Genomic DNA, 21,435 nt, shown 5'->3' on the forward strand with positions numbered 1-21,435 from the left:
TAATTTTAACAACGGGGTAAACAAACCTAGTGTTTTGTCAGGGAGGTATATGAATAATTAATGTTACCTAGATCTTTTGAATGTCCCTGATTGCGTGCCCCGAGTGACAAAATTTTCCATGGAATAAAAAAGCCCTTTTAATCCGCATTCCATTGAAAAAGGTTATTTCTAAATAATGATAATATTTAAAATAAATAAATAGAAATAGATAAATATACAAATAAATAGATAAAAAAAAAATAAATAAATAAATAAACACACATATATAACTCAAAACTAAGAGGTTAATGACTTTGTCCATCTGAACAAAACATTCCGGAAGTAAAGATACCGGATCATGTTTGTTTTTATTGTATAATAATTAGACGCTATATCACACTTCCTTTCAAGTAACACTCTACTCGGCATGCATGCACGCCTGATGGACAACAGGAAGTCTACTGCAGTCTTTTTTTGAGGAAATTTGATATGAGAAATACCAAACATTTGCTAAAATATATTTCGTTTACCTCAAGAAATAGTTTTCGTCGAAGTTCTTCAAAAATACCCACGATATTTTGGTAGGTACTGGCGTAAACATGCCGATGGCATGTTCGTTTTCACTTGCCTTTAGATTTTCCTCTTCAAAAACAGTATTTCTCATAAAGCGACGTCATTATATTTAAGAAACAATTCTTAAGAAGTCAAATTGATTTACCTGTCAATATGACAAATCTAACAATTGTCAGCCTTATTATACTTCTTTTATTTTTAAAGACATTTTAATACATAAATACATAAGAATCACACACACAAACACACATCGATTCCAATATGTATGGTTTGCTATCATCATAATCATAATATCATCTTCACTGTCATCATAACCTATATTTTTCATCATCATAATCTCATCATCCTACTTAAACATTGAAATCATCATCATAAAAATAATCATCATAATATCATCATCATACTAATCATCATCATCAACATACTCATCACCATCATAAACATCATAATCATCCGCATCATCATCATAATCTCGTCGTCATCATCATCATCATCATAATCATACTAATCATCCTACTAATCATTATCATCATAATCATCATACTCATAACCATCATAATCTTATCATCATGATATCATCATCATCATCATAATATAATCATCATCATCATCATACTCATCATCATCATCAATTTAACTACAAGGATAAATACATACAAACCATACATACTCCTATACCTGTATACATATTCTGATAAACATACATCCATCCCACACACATACATATTGAGTTTCCTGTTAGCCTGATCACTCCTGTCGAGGGCTCAGCTTCTGTGTTGGTCGCCACATCAACCGAGTCATCGGCACCATTGACCAGGCTCCACACTTGATTGCACCGTTTAGATATAGCATATACACACAAAACATACATACACATTCAAAACAATATCATAAGTATACCCACATTTACATGTGAGAGAGAGAGAGAGAGCATGTGATTATTAAATTTACCTGAATGGTGAGTTAAATTTAAAAATAGATTTTTTTTTTTTTTTTTAGAAAATAGAAGCATCAGATGGCATTTGTCAGGGACTGGTGAAAGACTCTGAGATTAACTCAATTTACTCAAGACTGTTCAATGATATAATTGATGTTATAATAATATATACATGTAAATAGTAAAGCAAATACCAATATTAGAATAAAGTTACACAGACGAAAATTAACATTTTCATGTACTTTTTGATGTCATATATTATATACAATGTACATGCATGTCATTGTAAAATTTGTATTAATTTTTCCCACTTCTTCCAATCATTCACAAACTTTTCTTTAGCTCCCTCCCCTTTAATGTTAGTAATGTATTTCTGTACTTTATAGTGATCAAGTATAGAATAAATCAATGCATTGATGTTGAGAAAATAGATATCTAAATTCTAAAATATTTGGTTTTCAAAGTACAAATTGTAATAATTCAATATCATAATATGCTGTCATTGTCTCTGGGATTCGTGTTGCAGTGTCCGGCCTATGTCCTCAGATCACCTTGAAAGAACAGCCAGTAACACTAGACACAACGTAAGTAAAATTTTAAAAAACAAAATGTCAGACGGCACAAACAACTGTGTGGCTGGTGCAGATCACTATACCGAAATTCACCAACACTATGCTGAAGAGTGTAGCCAGGATGATATCGGAACATTCCTGTTTACGTCCGAGTCAGTTGGTGAAGGTCACCCTGACAAGATGTGTGACCAAATTAGCGATGCCATTTTAGACGCTCTGTTAAGAAGTGATCCGAAAGCAAAGGTTGCTTGTGAAACGGTTGCAAAAACTGGAATGATTCTCCTGGCAGGGGAGATAACTAGCTCAGCCACCGTCGATTATCAACAGGTGGTCCGTGACACTGTACAGCAGATTGGATATGATAATTCGGCAAAGGGTTTTGACTACAAGACTTGTAATGTTCTGATGGCTTTAGAACAGCAAAGTCCAGATATCGCTCAAGGGGTGCATCAGAACCGATCGGAAGATGACATCGGAGCAGGTGACCAGGGTATCATGTTTGGATATGCAACAGATGAGACTGAAGAATGCATGCCACTCACTGTAGTCCTGTCACACAAGCTGAATCAGAAAATAGCTGAGCTGCGTCGTAATGGGGGACTACCTTGGGCTCGACCTGACACCAAGACCCAGGTGACTGTCGAATATAAATACGATGGTGGGGCTTGTGTACCATTACGTGTACACACCATCGTCATATCTGCACAGCACAATGAACATGTGACAACGGAAGAATTACGTGAACAAATCAAGGAGAAGGTTATCAATGTTGTCATTCCTCAGCGATATGTGGACAGTAGCACAATCTTTCACATACAACCCTCGGGAAAATTCATCATTGGAGGTCCGCAGAGTGACGCTGGGCTTACAGGCCGGAAGATCATTGTTGACACCTATGGGGGTTGGGGAGCACATGGAGGAGGGGCCTTTTCTGGAAAAGACTTCTCCAAGGTTGACAGATCGGCAGCATATGCGACTCGCTGGATTGCTAAATCTTTGGTGAAGGCTGGTTTATGTAGAAGAGTCCTTATCCAGGTTTCCTATGCGATCGGTGTGGCCAGACCATTATCTATAACTGTACAGAGTTATGGAACATCTGACCTCACAGAGGGACAACTTCTCAAGGTCATAGAAGATAACTTTGACCTTCGTCCTGGTGCCATTGTCAAAGAGCTTCGACTCCATGATCCCATCTATCAAAAGACAGCTTGCTATGGACATTTTGGAAGACCAGAGTTTACATGGGAGAAACCAAAACCACTCAAAGTTGATGTTTGAATTAAAATTTAAAACCAAAAGAAAAGAAATATATTTACACAAGCAGTTAATTAATATCTCTCTAATGATGCAAGGGATAATTAATTTGAATTTTTGAAATAAAATGGCCAAAATGTGTTGTATTGATAAAATTATGTGGAATGGCCATGGTGTTCACTTGAAAATTAGGCCAGAAAAAGTGATAGGCGGTACTTTAAAGGTGTGGAGTTAAAATAGGTTGAATTATTGTTGAACAACAGTGTATTTCAACATTAGCAAGTGGTACATTATCAATTTATATAATGTAAGGGTATCTATAACTTCATGATTGATCACTGATGATCACTGATCTGCCAATATATTCTTTAGCCTTTCGTACCAAGGACTAAATTGTTTTCACTGCCTAAATATAAAAAAAGAAATGAAAAAAAAAAGTTATTTTTAACTTTGATTTTGCATGGAAATGTTTCTCTATTGTACATAGTTTGTGTTTTTTAAGCACACAGTGTGTTTATTAGGTTGAATAGGGTAAATATAGGGAAGATATAAGTTGACAAAGTTCAGTGAGGGTTGAAATTATTTTTCCTTTTCCAAGAAAACATATGTAGGACAAGAGTAAAAATTCAACACCCAGACCAGGACTTGAACGGGACTTTAACCGGGACTTGAACCGGGACAAGACCTCTGGACGTATGCTCTAACCATTAAAGCTATATCCCTGGCCTTTTAATTTGGTGCTTAGAGCTAGCACAGCCCAGTTCCAATACATTCCTCCCTCATTCAAGAAAGTCAACTTCTTCAGAATTTTTTTTCTTGATGACAAATTAAATCTAAAGATACCTGAAGAAATATCAAGGTCATGGGTCAAATTTGCTGTTTATATTTTTAGCCCACCATCATCAGATGGTGGGCTATTCAAATCGCCCTGCGTCCGTGGTCCGTGGTCCGTCCGTCTGTCCGTCCGTCCGTCCCTCCGTCCCTCCGTCCCCCCGTCCCTCCGTCCGTCCGTAAACAATTCTTGTTATCGCTATTTCTCGGAAAGTACTGAAGGGATCTTTCTCAAATTTCATATGTAGGTTCCCCTTGGTACCTAGTTATGCATATTGCATTTTGAGACCAATCGGAAAACAACATGGCCGACAGGCAGCCATCTTGGATTTTGACAATTGAAGTTTGTTATCGCTAATTCTCAGAAATAACTGAAGGGATCTTTCCCAAATTTCATATGTAGGTTCCTCTTGGTGCCTAGTTATGCATATTGCATTTTGAGACTAATCGGAAAACAACATGGCTGACAGGCAGCCATCTTGGATTTTGACAATTGAAGTTTGTTATCGCTATTCCTCAGAAAGTACTGAAGGGATCTTTCTCAAATTTCATATTTAGGTTCCCCTTGATGCTTAGTTATGCATATTGCATTTTGAGACTAATCGGAAAACAACATGGCCGACAGGCAGCCATCTTGGATTTCGACAATTGAAATTTGTTATTGCTATTTCTAAGAAACTAATGAAGGGATCTTACTGAAATTTCATATGTAGGTTTCCCGTGGTGATTAGTTATGCATTTTGCATTTTGAGACCAATCAGAAAACAACATGGCCGACAGGCAGCCATCTTGGATTTTGACAATTGAAGTTTGTTATCGCTATTTCTGAAAAAGTACCGAAGGGATCTTTCCCAAATTTCATATGTAGGTTCCCCTCAGTGCTTAGTTATGCATATTGCATTTTGAGACTGATCGGAAAACAACATGGCTGACAGGCAGCCATCTTGGATTTCGACAATTGAAATTTGTTTTCGCTATTTCTAAGAAACTAATGAAGGGATATTCCTGAAATTTCATATGTAGGTTCCCCCTGGTGCCTAGTTATGCATATTGCATTTTGAGACCAATCGGAAAACAACATGGCCGACAGGCAGCCATCTTGGATTTTGACAATTGAAGTTTGTTATCGCTATTCCTCAGAAAGTACTGAAGGGATCTTTCTCAAATTTCATATGTAGGTTCCCCTTGATGCTTAGTTATGCATATTGCATTTTGAGACTAATCGGAAAACAACATGGCCGACAGGCAGCCATCTTGGATATCGACAATTGAAGTTTGTTATCGCTATTTCTCAGAAAGCACTGAAGGGATCTTTCTCAAATTTCATAAGTAGGATTCCTCTTGGTGCCTATTTATGCATATTGCATTTTGAGACCAATTGGAAAACAACATGGCCGACAGGCAGCCATCTTGGATTTTGACAATTGAAGTTTGTTATCGCTATTTCTCAGAAAGAAATGAAGGGATCTTTCTCAAATTTCATACACAGGTTCCCCTCGGTGCCTAGTTATGCATATTGCATTTTGGGACCAATCGGAAAACAAAATGGCCGACAGGCAGCCATCTTGGATTTTGACAATTGAAGTTTGTTATCGCTATTTCTCAGAAAGTACTTAAGAGATCTTTCTCAAATTTCATATGTAGGTTCCCCTCAGTGCCTAGTTTTGCATATTGGGACCAATCCAAAAACAACATGGTCGACAGACAGCCATTATCGCTAAATCTTAAATTTTATATATAGGTTCCCCTTGTTTGAAAAGTACTAGCTATAGAGGGCTGTTTCTGAATTTACACGGATTAGTAAGACTTAGAGGAAGGGAAAAGTAGAGAAAAGATCAATCTGACATGGAACCTATGAAGATCATTCAATGGTGGGCGCCAAGATCCCTCAGGGATCTCTTGTTAAGTCTAGAAAATGATGTTGATTTGCCAGCATCGGTATGAGAAGCATGCTTAGATAAGATTTACAAACATCATGATCAGAGTCCAGAGGTCCAAATTCATTACCTAGACCAACGTTAAGGGTTGTCTGTGAGTGAATTAAAATTAATTGTATATCTTGAAGAAGGAGAAGGACAGACCAAATGGATAGAGGAATGAGTATATAGGTATATTGTAATAGATTTAACACAACTGATACAGACCCAGTAGACCTCTTTGTTATAGTGCATGCTTGGGCATAAAAGTTATCATCTTCGCTAGTCAAGGTTTCTGACTATTGTGTTACACTCCACAAACCCTTAGCAGTCGTGTTCAAACCATCGTACCCTGGAATCCCAGGATATCCAATCAAATCATGTCTTACATTCTGGCTTGGTTTCACAGTAAACTAAAATTACGGCACCCAGTACAGAGCTACCCTGTTGACTATGTCATGACATTTTACCTAAAAACAGAGACGTATAATATTTGGGGAAACAGTCGTAGTACTGGTCTATTGATAGAAATTATTGTTCACATATGCCTCATCAAAATGACACAAGTCTCCATGTGTGTTTGTCACCGATTAGGTACATCTGTATTAAACGCTCATTTTTATAGAAAATTTCATGGGTAAAGGGCAGTAATTTTGAATCTCCACTAGAGGTAGTAGAGGGTCAGAGCTGATGACTAGACTATATCTGCCATGGACTAGTGAAGTGTAACGCAGTCAAAAGCCTTGACTAGCGAAGATGAAAAATTATGGACCAATCCCTTAATTTTAATACTGTTTGCTCAATCAATTACTGTCTCTTTTTTCAATTGTTGTGAGAATGTTTTTTTGCAAGTGAAGTAAAATGTTTTTCAAAATTTTCTTCATCACTTCCATGTGTGTTTGTAAAGATTAACAGATATGTTTGTAAAGATTTGCAACTGATGATAATTTTGCTATACATATTGAACAAGTTTTTATGATGCTATAAAAACAAGAATGATGGAAATCTTTTTTATGGTTCAAGAATTCCAGACTTTTATTAGACTTTGCAAAAAGTTTTAATTAAAAAGGATACATTTTGTCATGAAAAGGACCACAATTTATTGGTTTGCATTTAATTAGTAATCGTACATGTAAGTTTCTCCTTATATAATAAGTGTGACTAACCTGTTGTGTTGTTGGTGTGTAATTTTACCAAGATTTTCGATCTGGCTGATATTATGTTTAGTTTGTGTTTGTTAGTGTATAATGATTTGTTCTCAAATCCTGCAACGTCCAAAGTTCATGCGCAAATACACCATATTACTTTTTTTCATTAATTGTAAAATTCTTTGAAAAGACTATAGTGTTGATAATTTACCTGACCTGAGACTGTAAGACAAGCTGAGGTACCTCTAGAAAGAACAAAATATTTTTCTTTTATACAAATATTGCAATCATATTGATTTTAATATATACATTATTAACATAGCAATATATAGTCAAAAAGAACTTTATCCAAGAATCTCAACATCATGGATATTCAGAAGGTATCACTGATATCCGTATAGCACGTCACCTTCATTTTGTAGAAAAGACGGTTCTTCACATTGTATTATTGAAAATCATAATCATGCATGGCCGTTTATTTTGATTAAATTGATATTTAATTTGACAAGAAAAGCACTGAAGTTTTGTAAATGAACTTTCGTTTCTGTGTTTTTATTTGAAACTAGTCACATGTTATTCAGATGTGTGTTAGGTGTACACATTTATATACAATAACATGTCTGCATATTATAGATCTATCTAATCTGCATATCTACTTATATGTGTATTGATGAAATGAAACTTATAAGAAATATTTTTATTATATTGAATTCATGAATACTGGAATCAAAATAAACTTATTGATATGCAAATGCTCTCATGTTGAAAGATATTTTTTTAATTAAAAGAAATTAATGAAGTTGACACATATTTGAAAATTTGTAATTTTTTTGATCTGAAATAAATTCATTTCAAAGTATTTTGAGTACATGATCATATAGATGATAGAAACTATTCCTGTTTTAATACATGTTACTGTATTTCTATTGTATGATTAGCATAATATTACTGGTAAATGGAATTCTATATTCTATTACCGTAAATTGGAATTCTATATTTTATAAAGTCTAGAAACAAAAGTCATAATAATACCAACCTCTTATATATCAGCATAATATCAAAAGAATGTTTTTGTGAGATTTATTTTCTTGTTAATTGAAAAGATGCTTATTAGCTGCACTTTAATTTTTTACAAATATAAATTCAATTATCAACTACTATCAATATTGAAGCATCATAAGAAATCAGTTATATTTAAGTTTGTGATGTACCTTGGTATACAATGTATGACATTTAATTACCTACGTATTAGCTTGAGCATGTGCCTTTACAGATAGCAATATGACATCAAAAGGATAAGTTGATAAGTACTTTATTGGTTCCTGAATTTATTCGTCCCCTACTGGTAAAACCAGATGGACTATAGGTTTCTTCTCTGTCCATCTTGTACATATATGTTTGTATAGCCAAGCTTCACTGTGCTTCATTCCTCCAAGGATTTTGATCAAACACCATACAATTACCGTATTTGACCTAATAAGGGCGCAGGGCGCGGGTAATTGACAATGGGGGCGCCCTTACTAAGATTAGTTATTCTGAAGTTTTATGAAACAGACTATACCTTATAGCAGACTACCCAAGGCTGTGGAAACAGTAAAATATTCAGTCATAAAAATATTCCAGATGAAGATATCTATTCATTATCATATATTAAGCTTAAACATCACTTGAATATTCCTGTAAACTTGTAAACCATGCCAGCTGATCTTTAGACCAGAGAACGTGTGGTCCACCATTTCATGTTCAAATGGAACTCGTTTGTGTTCTATTTATAGACACAGGTGATTTCCCGGATCATACCAGACATCATTTTCTTTGACCTAATAATTGATTTACAATGTCTTTTACTAGCTTTCTATTCTGAACAAAAGTTATTTATCAACAAGAATGAAGTCTTTACTTTATCTTCAAATAAAGATGGTAAGGTATTATTTGTATGTGTGTTTAGTTTCAGGTGCTCTTTGCACTGACATGTCATCTGTAGGAATAGACAAAATGTGGCCAAAACTTGTGTTCCAGTGACTTATTTTGCTGAAGAAAATTGAACACATAAAGTAGCAAAACATTTCACATGCATTATTACTTTTGAACACCATTTTGACACTCAGTCAAAGATTCATTTCCTTGAAAAAAGGTTGGGGCGCCCTTATTAGGTCAAATACGGTAATTGGCAAATATATGGATTCATGATGTGAACCTCACTTAAATTTGTTTTTTAAGTCTTGTAATGCTTTAACATATAAGTCACCCTATATTGGCTCTAGTCTCTGAAGGGTTGGATTTGTGAAACATCACTCTATATTGACTCTAGTCTGTTAAGGGTTGGATTGGTGAAACATCACTCCATATTGACTCTAGTCTGTTAAGGGTTGGTGAAATATCACCCTATATTGGCTCTAGTCTGTTAAGGGTTGGATTGGTGAAATATCACTCTATATTGGCTCTCGTCTGTTAAGGGTTGGATTGGTGAAATATCACCCTATATTGGCTCTAGTCTGTTAAGGGTTGGATTGGTGAAACATCACTCTATATTGACTCTAGTCTGTTAAGGATTGGTGAAACATCACCCTATATTGGCTCTAGTCTGTTAAGGATTGGTGAAATATCACTCTATATTGACTCTAGTCTGTTAAGGGTTGGATTGGTGAAATATCACTCTATATTGGCTCTAGTCTGTTAAGGGTTGGATTGGTGAAATATCACTCTATATTGACTCTAGTCTGTTAAGGGTTGGATTGGTGAAACATCACTCTATATTGACTCTAGTCTGTTAAGGGTTGGATTGGTGAAATATCACTCTATATTGACTCTAGTCTGTTAAGGGTTGGATTGGTGAAACATCACTCTATATTGACTCTAGTCTGTTAAGGGTTGGATTGGTGAAATATCACTCTATATTGACTCTAGTCTGTTAAGGGTTGGATTGGTGAAATATCACTCTATATTGGCTCTAGTCTGTTAAGGGTTGGATTGGTGAAATATCACCCTATATTGACTCTAGTCTGTTAAGGGTTGGATTGGTGAAATATCACTCTATATTGACTCTAGTCTGTTAAGGGTTGGATTGGTGAAATATCACTCTATATTGACTCTAGTCTGTTAAGGGTTGGATTGGTGAAATATCACTCTATATTGGCTCTAGTCTGTTAAGGGTTGGATTGGTGAAATATCACTCTATATTGGCTCTAGTCTGTTAAGGGTTGGATTGGTGAAATATCACCCTATATTGGCTCTAGTCTGTTAAGGGTTGGATTGGTGTAATATCACTCTATATTGGCTCTAGTCTGTTAAGGGTTGGATTGGTGAAACATCACCCTATATTGGCTCTAGTCTGTTAAGGGTTGGATTGGTGAAACATCACTCTATATTGGCTCTAGTCTGTTAAGGGTTGGTGAAATATCACTCTATATAGGCTCTAGTCTGTTAAGGGTTGGATTGGTGAAATATCACCCTATATTGGCTCTAGTCTGTTAAGGGTTGGATTGGTGAAATATCACTCTATATTGGCTCTAGTCTGTTAAGGGTTGGATTGGTGAAATATCACTCTATATTGGCTCTAGTCTGTTAAGGGTTGGATTGGTGAAACATCACCCTATATTGGCTCTAGTCTGTTAAGGGTTGGTGAAATATCACTCTATATTGGCTCTAGTCTGTTAAGGGTTGGATTGGTGAAATATCACTCTATATTGGCTCTAGTCTGTTAAGGGTTGGATTGGTGAAATATCACTCTATATTGGCTCTAGTCTGTTAAGGGTTGGATTGGTGAAACATCACCCTATATTGGCTCTAGTCTGTTAAGGGTTGGATTGGTGTAATATCACTCTATATTGGCTCTAGTCTGTTAAGGGTTGGATTGGTGAAATATCACCCTATATTGGCTCTAGTCTGTTAAGGGTTGGATTGGTGAAATATCACCCTATATTGACTCTAGTCTGTTAAGGGTTGGATTGGTGAAACATCACCCTATATTGGCTCTAGTCTCTGAAGGGTTGGATTGGTGAAATATCACTCTATATTGACTCTAGTCTGTTAAGGGTTGGATTGGTGAAACATCACCCTATATTGGCTCTAGTCTCTGAAGGGTTGGATTGGTGAAATATCACTCTATATTGACTCTAGTCTGTTAAGGGTTGGATTGGTGAAACATCACTCTATATTGGCTCTAGTCTGTTAAGGGTTGGATTGGTGAAACATCACCCTATATTGGCTCTAGTCTGTTAAGGGTTGGTGAAACATCACTCCATATTGACTCTAGTCTGTTAAGGGTTGGATTGGTGAAATATCACTCTATATTGGCTCTAGTCTCTGAAGGGTTGGATTGGTGAAATATCACTCTATATTGACTCTAGTCTGTTAAGGGTTGGATTGGTGAAATATCACCCTATATTGGCTCTAGTCTGTTAAGGGTTGGATTGGTGAAACATCACTCTATATTGACTCTAGTCTGTTAAGGGTTCGATTGGTGAAATATCACTCTATATTGGCTCTAGTCTCTGAAGGGTTGGATTGGTGAAATATCACCCTATATTGACTCTAGTCTGTTAAGGGTTGGATTGGTGAAACATCACTCTATATTGACTCTAGTCTGTTAAGGGTTGGTGAAATATCACTCTATATTGGCTCTAGTCTGTTAAGGGTTGGATTGGTGAAACATCACCCTATATTGGCTCTAGTCTCTGAAGGGTTGGATTGGTAAAATATCCACCACACCACAGTCACATGGAATTGGCACCTATTCCCAAGGGGCAGACAGAACACAAGTTCTATATTGTCTTCCTTCGCCATTTGTGTTTTTCTGTGTTATCAAATTATACAACGTTGCGTCACACACGACATGATGATATGAAGGTTGAAGATGTGATTTCCTGTCATAATCTCACTGTGTTCAAGTATTTATATATCATGCAGGGATCAATCTAGGGATTTTTTACTACCGTTTATGAGTAGTTTCCCCTCAGGATTTTGTTCCATTTTTCCCCTCAGACTTCTGTTAAATTCACCGAAATATTGTGTTTTCCCTCATTTTCATGGCAATAATATTCCCAAATACTCAAGATTTGCTTTCCTAATTAACCATTTGCTGTATTTACTTGGAAAATGTGTTTTTAAAGCAAAAAACTGAAACTTTATGATTTTCAAATTTCCCTTTTTCAGAAATGATTTTCCCCTATGGTCCAAAAAGGGTAGTTTCCCCTAAATTCTAGATTAATCCCTGCATGTATATATATGTATACCGACCGTGGGTTAGGGATTTGTGACTGGTTCCAAATGGCTATTTATAGCTGCTTCAATATAAAGTTAAACAAATCTCATTATACTGTAATTGTACAGGTTAAGTCAGGTGTGGTATTTTACAGTGTTTTGTATGTTTCCCAAATAACGAATTCATAAATACTTGTATCAGAAAAGACAATTAAACAAGGCAATGATTCATTCAAGTTTTTGTGTTATTTATATAAACACACACACAAGGTGTCGATGAGCTCATGGTGCAGCATCATTGGTCGGTCTAGCCCGAGTTTCCTCTGGCCCCGACAACATGTCTAGTGTAAGGGACCCTACACCAGATATGGTTTCAGGGCCAGAGGAAACTCGGGCTATATTGTCGGTCCAGCTTTTGAAGAGCTTTCCCAGAAACAACTGTCAGAACAAAGGTGCTCATATTTGTTAGGTGAAGGGTTTTAGATCGACTTCTATAAAGTTGATTTCCTCATGTTAACAACCTTGACTTATTTTCAAGGTCATAGGGGTCAAATATGTTAAAAACTTAAGATCTTCTGCAGTTATAGGTCAGCAGACTAATGAAATACATGTACATGTAATACCATAAATGTAATTCTGACTCAGAATCAATACAAAAATATATGAACAAAAATATAGATTTGCACGGAGACAATATTTAGATGAGAATAAGACCAGGGGTTCAAGTTGTGATTGGATGTTTAAATGACCTTCACCAGCTTTCAAGGTGAGTCAAATAGGTTCATTAAAAAAACCTAAGAATCTTTTTCACCAATTCTTGAAGACATTAAGGGTCATGATACTTAGCCAGTATAGATACTTCAGGTAACAAAGTATCGTGTACTGTTTTTGGATCTTCAGGAAATGTTGTTTGAAGTTTGATAATATTTGACCCTCGTGACCTTGAAAATAGGTCAACAAATTACATATGTACTTCAATTATATGTGTAATATTTAGCAGCTTCATTCTGTTGGGGATTTTGATCAAACATCACAAACATGTAAAAGACCATAATATCATGAACAAGTTTAAATTTCAGGGTTGTAAGGTCAAGGTTACATTAAAATCAGTTCCAAGCTAATACATGTACTTTTCATTTCCCAAATTAACAATGGGCGCCATCTTTATAATTTATTACAGTGTTATAGCTATTGTGGTGCAGCTGGAGAACATGTATTGCTTTAGCAATAATCAGATTACATGTTTCTTTGATATTCAGTGATTTGAAATGACTGAATTTTATTAAAAGCTAAGTAATAAATCACCATATTTTTACCTGTTGAAGGCATCTGAGCTAACCACAAAAAACAATCCATGCTCTATCATTGTCCTGCAATAAGCGTAGCCCTTTATCTCTAACTACTATATATGGGTCAAACTTTGTGTTTGGGCTTATCACAGGATAAATACAGTATCAGTATTTGTGATATTGTACAATTGACACAGATTTTGGTTATGTGAGTAAGAAATAAGCTAACAGACCTTTTCATTATCCTGCTATAAGCCTATACATGGACCTAACTTTGAGGCGAAGTTTTATGTGTGGGTCCTCTGGGCTTACAACAGGATAGATATGGTATATATATATATACATGTATAGTTTTATGTGTGGGCCCTTTGGGCTTACTACAGGATAAATACGGTATATATATATATACATGTATAGTTTTATGTGTGGGTCCTCTGGGATTACAACAGTATAGATACGGTATATATATATATATACATGTATAGTTTTATGTGTGGGTCCTCTGGGATTACAACAGGATAAATACGGTATATATATATACATGTATAGTTTTATGTGTGGGTCCTCTAGATCTGGGCTTACAACAGGATAGATATGGTATATATATATATATACATGTATAGTTTTATGTGTGGGTCCTCTGGGATTACAACAGGATAAATACGGTATATATATATATACATGTATAGTTTTATGTGTGGGTCCTTTGGGCTTACAACAGTATAGATACGGTATATATATATATATACATGTATAGTTTTATGTGTGGGTCCTCTGGGCTTACAACAGGATAGATACGGTATATATATATATACATGTATAGTTTTATGTGTAGGTCTTCTGGGATTACAACAGGATAAATACGGTATATATATATATACATGTATAGTTTTATGTGTAGGTCTTCTGGGATTACAACAGGATAGATACGGTATATATATACATGTATATGTATACATGTATAGTTTTATCAGCGTCAAATGAGTGGGTATGTGTGTATAACTGAGTGTAGATATCAAGGCTTTGTATCGTAACTGACCACTTGTGTGATGTAATCTAATAATTATTATGATCAAGGTAATTGTATACATTTTACATATACCCACTAGATACTCGTACAGGTTTCTGGTACTGAATATCACATTACATGTACTGGTGTTGTTTTAAATCTAATGGTACAAATGTAGTAACCTGTGCTGTATTTAAATTTACTCAAATGAGTGTACCGCAGCTGTGCACCTTATAGAAATTCTCCACATATACCCACCCACTACCCACCTTATAGAAATTCTCCACATATACCCACCCACTACCCACCTTATAGAAATTCTCCACATATACCCGCCCACTACACACCTTATAGAAATTCTCCACATGTACCCGCCCACTACACACCTTATAGAAATCCAGTAGAACTGTCAGTATTACCGTTTGTGACTGTCCCAGAGATCTGTCCAGTTGAACTGTCCGTATTACCGTTTGTGACGGTCCCAGAGATCTGTCCAGTAGAACTGTCAGTATTACCGTTTGTGACGGTCCCAGAGATCTGTCCAGTTGAACTGTCAGTATTACCGTTTGTGTCGGTCCCAGAGATCTGTCCAGTAGAACTGTCAGTATTACAGTTTGTGTCGGTCCCAGAGATCTGTCCAGTAGAACTGTCAGTATTACGGTTTGTGTCGGTCCCAGAGATCTGTCCAGTAGAACTGTCAGTATTACAGTTTGTGTCGGTCCCTGAGATCTGTCCAGTAGAACTGTCAGTATTACAGTTTGTGTCGGTCCCAGAGATCTGTCCAGTAGAACTGTCAGTATTACCATTTGTGTCGGTCCCAGAGATCTGTCCAGTTGAACTGTCTGTATTACGGTTTGTGACGGTCCCAGAGATCTGTCCAGTTGAACTGTCAGTATTATCGTTTGTGACGGTCCCAGAGATCTGTCCAGTAGAACTGTCTGTATTACCGTTTGTGACGGTCCCAGAGATCTGTCCAGTAGAACTGTCAGTATTACCGTTTGTGACGGTCCCAGAGATCTGTCCAGTAGAACTGTCTGTATTACCGTTTGTGACGGTCCCAGAGATCTGTCCAGTAGAACTGTCTGTATTACCGTTTGTGACGGTCCCAGAGATCTGTCCAGTAGAACTGTCTGTATTACCGTTTGTGACGGTCCCAGAGATCTGTCCAGTTGAACTGTCAGTATTACCGTTTGTGACGGTCCCAGAGATCACCAGTAGAACTGTCTGTATTACGGTTTGTGACGGTCCCAGAGATCTGTCCAGTTGAACTGTCAGTATTACCGTTTGTGACGGTCCCAGAGATCTGTCCAGTAGAACTGTCAGTATTACGGTTTGTGTCGGTCCCAGAGATCTGTCCAGTAGAACTGTCAGTATTACCGTTTGTGACGGTCCCAGAGATCTGTCCAGTAGAACTGTCTGTATTACCGTTTGTGACGGTCCCAGAGATCTGTCCAGTTGAACTGTCAGTATTACCGTTTGTGACGGTCCCAGAGATCACCAGTAGAACTGTCTGTATTACGGTTTGTGACGGTCCCAGAGATCTGTCCAGTTGAACTGTCAGTATTACCGTTTGTGACGGTCCCAGAGATCTGTCCAGTAGAACTGTCAGTATTACGGTTTGTGTCGGTCCCAGAGATCTGTCCAGTAGAACTGTCAGTATTACCGTTTGTGACGGTCCCAGAGATCTGTCCAGTAGAACTGTCAGTATTACCGTTTGTGTCGGTCCCAGAGATCTGTCCAGTTGAACTGTCAGTATTACGGTTTGTGTCGGTCCCAGAGATCTGTCCAGTAGAACTGTCAGTATTACCGTTTGTGACGGTCCCAGAGATCTGTCCAGTAGAACTGTCTGTATTACCGTTTGTGACGGTCCCAGAGATCTGTCCAGTAGAACTGTCAGTATTACGGTTTGTGTCGGTCCCAGAGATCTGTCCAGTAGAACTGTCAGTATTACCGTTTGTGTCGGTCCCAGAGATCTGTCCAGTAGAACTGTCAGTATTACGGTTTGTGACGGTCCCAGAGATCTGTCCAGTTGAACTGTCAGTATTACCGTTTGTGACGGTCCCAGAGATCTGTCCAGTTGAACTGTCAGTATTATCGTTTGTGTCTGTCCCAGAGATCTGTCCAGTTGAACTGTCAGTATTACCGTTTGTGACGGTCCCAGAGATCTGTCCAGTTGAACTGTCAGTATTATCGTTTGTGTCTGTCCCAGAGATCTGTCCAGTTGAACTGTCAGTATTACCGTTTGTGACGGTCCCAGAGATCTGTCCAGTTGAACTGTCTGTATTACCATTTGTGTCGGTCCCAGAGATCTGTCCAGTTGAACTGTCAGTATTATCGTTTGTGTCTGTCCCAGAGATCTGTCCAGTTGAACTGTCTGTATTACCGTTTGTGTCAGTCCCAGAGATCTGTCCAGTTGAACTGTCAGTATTACCGTTTGTGACAGTCCCAGAGATCTGTCCAGTAGAACTGTCAGTATTACCGTTTGTGACGGTCCCAGAGATCTGTCCAGTTGAACTGTCTGTATTACGGTTTGTGTCGGTCCCAGAGATCTGTCCAGTTGAACTGTCAGTATTACCGTTTGTGACTGTCCCAGAGATCTGTCCAGTAGAACTGTCAGTATTACCGTTTGTGACGGTCCCAGATCAGAGATCTGTCCAGTAGAACTGTCTGTATTACCATTTGTGTCTGTCCCAGAGATCTGTCCAGTTGAACTGTCAGTATTACCGTTTGTGACGGTCCCAGAGATCTGTCCAGTAGAACTGTCAGTATTACCGTTTGTGACGGTCCCAGAGATCTGTCCAGTTGAACTGTCAGTATTACCGTTTGTGACGGTCCCAGAAATCTGTCCAGTAGAACTGTCAGTATTACGGTTTGTGTCAGTCCCAGAGATCTGTCCAGTAGAACTGTCAGTATTACCGTTTGTGACGGTCCCAGAGATCTGTCCAGTAGAACTGTCAGTATTACCGTTTGTGACGGTCCCAGAGATCTGTCCAGTAGAACTGTCAGTATTACCGTTTGTGACGGTCCCAGAGATCTGTCCAGTAGAACTGTCAGTATTACCGTTTGTGTCGGTCCCAGAGATCTGTCCAGTTGAACTGTCAGTATTACCGTTTGTGACGGTCCCAGAGATCTGTCCAATAGAACTGTCAGTATTACAGTTTGTGTCGGTCCCAGAGATCTGTCCAGTAGAACTGTCAGTATTACCGTTTGTGACGGTCCCAGAGATCTGTCCAATAGAACTGTCTGTATTACCGTTTGTGTCGGTCCCAGAGATCTGTCCAGTTGAACTGTCTGTCCACCTGTCTTGTCCTGCTGTTTGTCTCTCTCCTCTAACGAAGTATTTGAATGTAAACACACATGATATTAACTTGTGATTGACTGAGTAAGTGACAAATGTTGGAAAGGAAATTACTGAAACCCAGTTTTTAGCAGTTAAACTTTTATCTAATCTCAGAATTTTAATAATTCATTACCTAAACAAAATAATATTGAAAGTTGATTATAAGCTTCTTCAAATTTAGTAATTATAATACCACAGAGTCTCTGGTCTGTTGCACCAGTAAGTGAAATTAACTTCTGGTGATGGTGTTTTGCAGGTTGTGTCTCGTGCGACAGTTGTCAAGGTGAAGGATGAGTCGTCCACTGTCAAAAAGTTATCCTTGAAGGTCCATGATAAGAGTTTGTTCTTCAAGGCTGGGCAATGGTGAGCATGTGTGTAGGAGAATTCATACCCCTATCTGTACCTGGTTATATTGTATAGAGAAATGTGTGTATCCTGTCTACTGTGCATGTTGTTTTCTGCTTTACTTCGTTCTTTAAACATAGAAATAAATAATGGTTACACAAACTGAATGACACCTCGTACGTTTGTGGGTTCTAACTGTTTCATGTGTGACATTTCATGGTGTCGCAGATCAAGGTATATAATTGTATGATATGATGTCAGAGAAGAAGAACAAATTGGAGCCAGAATTCCATGCAGTACCATATCAACCTTATAGATAAAGAGGCTAACATATAAATTTTGATTCCAAGCGAAGGTGGTAGACTTATTATAGGACAATGAAGTAGCACTTTCCACTGAACTTCAATAGAGACGGTTGGGCGTATGACTGAAAAGATATACAAATGTAGTACTTCAGGTCAACATGAGCTGTCCCTTACCTGTGATAGCCCAGTCGGTTTGAGTGCCAGCCATGTAACCTCAGGTGGAGATCCGAGGTGTGTGGTTCGACACTCCCAACCCTTGTCGGTTTGTGTTTCTCAGGAAGCTGAGAAACGGGCCGGTCATTGCTGTCGTGGTTGTGACCTTGGGCAAGACACTTTACCTTAGTTGCTCTGGATGTCATGTGACGGGCCTCCCATGTGTTGTTCAGTGAGGTAGTCCCCAACTACTACAATGAGACTCGGCCTTAAAATGACCTTGGCTGTTCATAGGGCAATAAACCCAGCAAATCATTTTGTCAAAAACACAAAGCAAAACATGAAATCCCAACCTGACAATCTTTTGTTTCCTTATTCCACATTGACAATACCCCTTATGTATGTTGTCAGAGCTCAAGTTATTTTTCAGGGTTGATATGATGATACCCAATGTTGCCAAAGTAGGTGGCTTTTCCATGTGCTCGTCACCACGGCAACTTGTTGAAGATAACCTGTTGGAGCTAGCAGTCAAGAGAAGCGATCACCCACCAGCATTATGGGTGCATACACAGGTTAGAATTGCTTAACTTTGATGATTTGATTTTCTGAATCCATTATAAGTCTTCAATAACTGATCCAAAATCATATTGTATAAAATTCACACTTGAACTCTTCTAAAGGAGAGATATTAATCATAAATACAGTATGAAGTATGTTTCTTAAAAATGATGTCTGTAGCTGAAATGTAATGCATGTATGTACATATGCATGCATGGAAAGAACTCTTGAAACAAAACCAGTTTTCTTAACTTAAGCAAAATTTAATAATTTTTCCCATGTCCTTTCAAATCTCATCATCAGATCATAATATTATACATATTTTAGTTGCTATCCATAGAGGTACATATGTGGATGTAGGGAAAAGGGAAATAACTCTAATTTGATGATTTCTTTTTTTCTAATAGGGTAATTTAATTCTGCATATGTTTTCTCCATTATATAATTATACGAATTTATTGATAATTTATCCTATACAACATGTATAAACTCCATGGGATACATGCCATAAAGTCCCTGTTTATAAGTGTCTATTTTGTCCACAGTGTACAGAAGGCGTAGAGGTGGATATACGATCAGGCGGAGACACATTCTATGACCCGAAACCTACTGATCCATCGTCGGACCTCCTCCTGATAGCTGGCGGAATCGGAATAAATCCACTCTACAGTATCGTATGTCATGTAACAGATCTATTACGGACCAAGGAAGAAACAAAGGGGGATAACTCAATAGGGGCAGATAACTCCGTCTATACACCAGGCAGCGTTCGCTTGTTATACTCTGCCAGCTGTGAAGATGAACTCATATTTCAGGTAATGTTATGTTTTATCGTGAGTAAATTTTTTTATAAAAGCTAGTGCAATGATATACAGTGTTCAATTGCATTCATTATGATCATAAATCATTGACAATTTCTTTCAATGTCTCTCCCCTACGATATATGGATTTTGATAAAAGTGATCATTGAGTTATTTCAGAAAAGCAATGATGATAATAATAATGATAGAAACAAAACATATTTACAATGATTATGAAGGTAATATTTTGTTAACCGTTGTTGTCAGCCTGATTGTTTCACTTACAGAGAGAGTTATCGGAGGTAGCCAAGCAGTTCTCTTGTATAGACTGTCAGTATTTTGTAACCAGGAAACCCACCCAGCTTACCTCACCACATGTCAAAAGTAAGTTTGATATATATTTTTGGAGGTATTAATAGATAAATAACCTTGTGCTAAATTACAATTACGCTTATCTTGGTTTCTTTTAAATATTTGTGGTAACCAATTTATTATTATGTCAAATACGGTATTCGTTGGTCATGGTCACCAATTTACTTTTATCTTGATTTGTTCAACAACAGTATAATAAATGAGATGAGATTGTGGTTGTGTAAAAATAAGTATACATACAACTGCTATAATAGTGTTCCCATTCAGGTGTGTAATATTATTTTGTTTCAGACCGCAGGATTAACAGTGAGGACATTCAGGATTCATTAAAGAAATTGAGAAAGGAGAAAACCATTGTTTATATTTGCGGCCCTTCCCCTATGATAGAAGCCATGGAAACCATCGTCCAGGAAGCTGGAATTGATCGACAACGTATCCAATACGAGAAGTGGTGGTAGCTGTATAACCTCACAGACTTTGTTCCATTTTTCTTCAAAGGAAGTTGAAGCATCTTCTAAGAAATAATAAGTTACATACCTTTTCTGACGAAGCATGATAAAAATGACCATAGACTTTTTCAAGGTCACAGTTTTCTATTGTTTAAGAGTTTCAATTGTGTTGTTTTGATATAGGTCTCCATTAATTAGAAGAATGATATTCTTTTACTATATTTGAATAAATGAGCGTTAAATGAGTTCAAACATTTTTCTTTTAATTCCATAGATCTATATTTCCATGGGTAATATTTGTCCTCCACAGTGCTAGTTTTCTAACGCAGAGATAGGAAATTCATTATGTTGATTTGTATGTATATCAGTTACATATGTGTCTAGTGAACTTTCCATTCAATCC

The 21,435-nt window shown here is 37.3% G+C and overlaps 1 protein-coding gene and 1 long non-coding RNA gene across 4 annotated transcripts; both read left to right on the forward strand.

The window, feature by feature from the left end:
* Nucleotides 1–376: 376 nt before the first annotated feature.
* LOC117344363 (oxidoreductase NAD-binding domain-containing protein 1-like) lies at nucleotides 377–21,278 on the forward strand. Of its 2 annotated transcripts, XM_033907112.1 has the most exons (7): nucleotides 377–560; nucleotides 2,016–2,073; nucleotides 18,307–18,413; nucleotides 19,284–19,425; nucleotides 19,957–20,226; nucleotides 20,499–20,595; nucleotides 20,875–21,278. In XM_033907112.1, the coding sequence occupies exons 1-7, from the start codon at nucleotides 469–471 to the stop codon at nucleotides 21,039–21,041; spliced, it is 933 nt and encodes a 310-aa protein (XP_033763003.1). In that variant the 5' UTR covers nucleotides 377–468; the 3' UTR covers nucleotides 21,042–21,278. The 2 variants fall into 2 exon arrangements, with proteins under 2 accessions (XP_033763003.1, XP_033763004.1); XM_033907113.1 differs by lacking the exons at nucleotides 377–560; nucleotides 2,016–2,073 and adding an exon at nucleotides 14,711–14,778.
* On the forward strand, nucleotides 9,254–11,205 carry LOC117344364. Of its 2 annotated transcripts, none has more exons than XR_004536160.1 (2): nucleotides 9,254–9,582; nucleotides 9,761–11,205. It is a non-coding gene; the product is annotated as an uncharacterized LOC117344364 (long non-coding RNA). The 2 variants fall into 2 exon arrangements; XR_004536161.1 differs by having other exon boundaries at nucleotides 9,255–9,582; nucleotides 9,803–11,205.
* Nucleotides 21,279–21,435: the final 157 nt, after the last annotated feature.

This window comes from Pecten maximus, chromosome 15 (assembly GCF_902652985.1).
Source record: "Pecten maximus chromosome 15, xPecMax1.1, whole genome shotgun sequence".
Classification (NCBI taxonomy): Eukaryota; Metazoa; Mollusca; class Bivalvia; order Pectinida; family Pectinidae; genus Pecten; species Pecten maximus.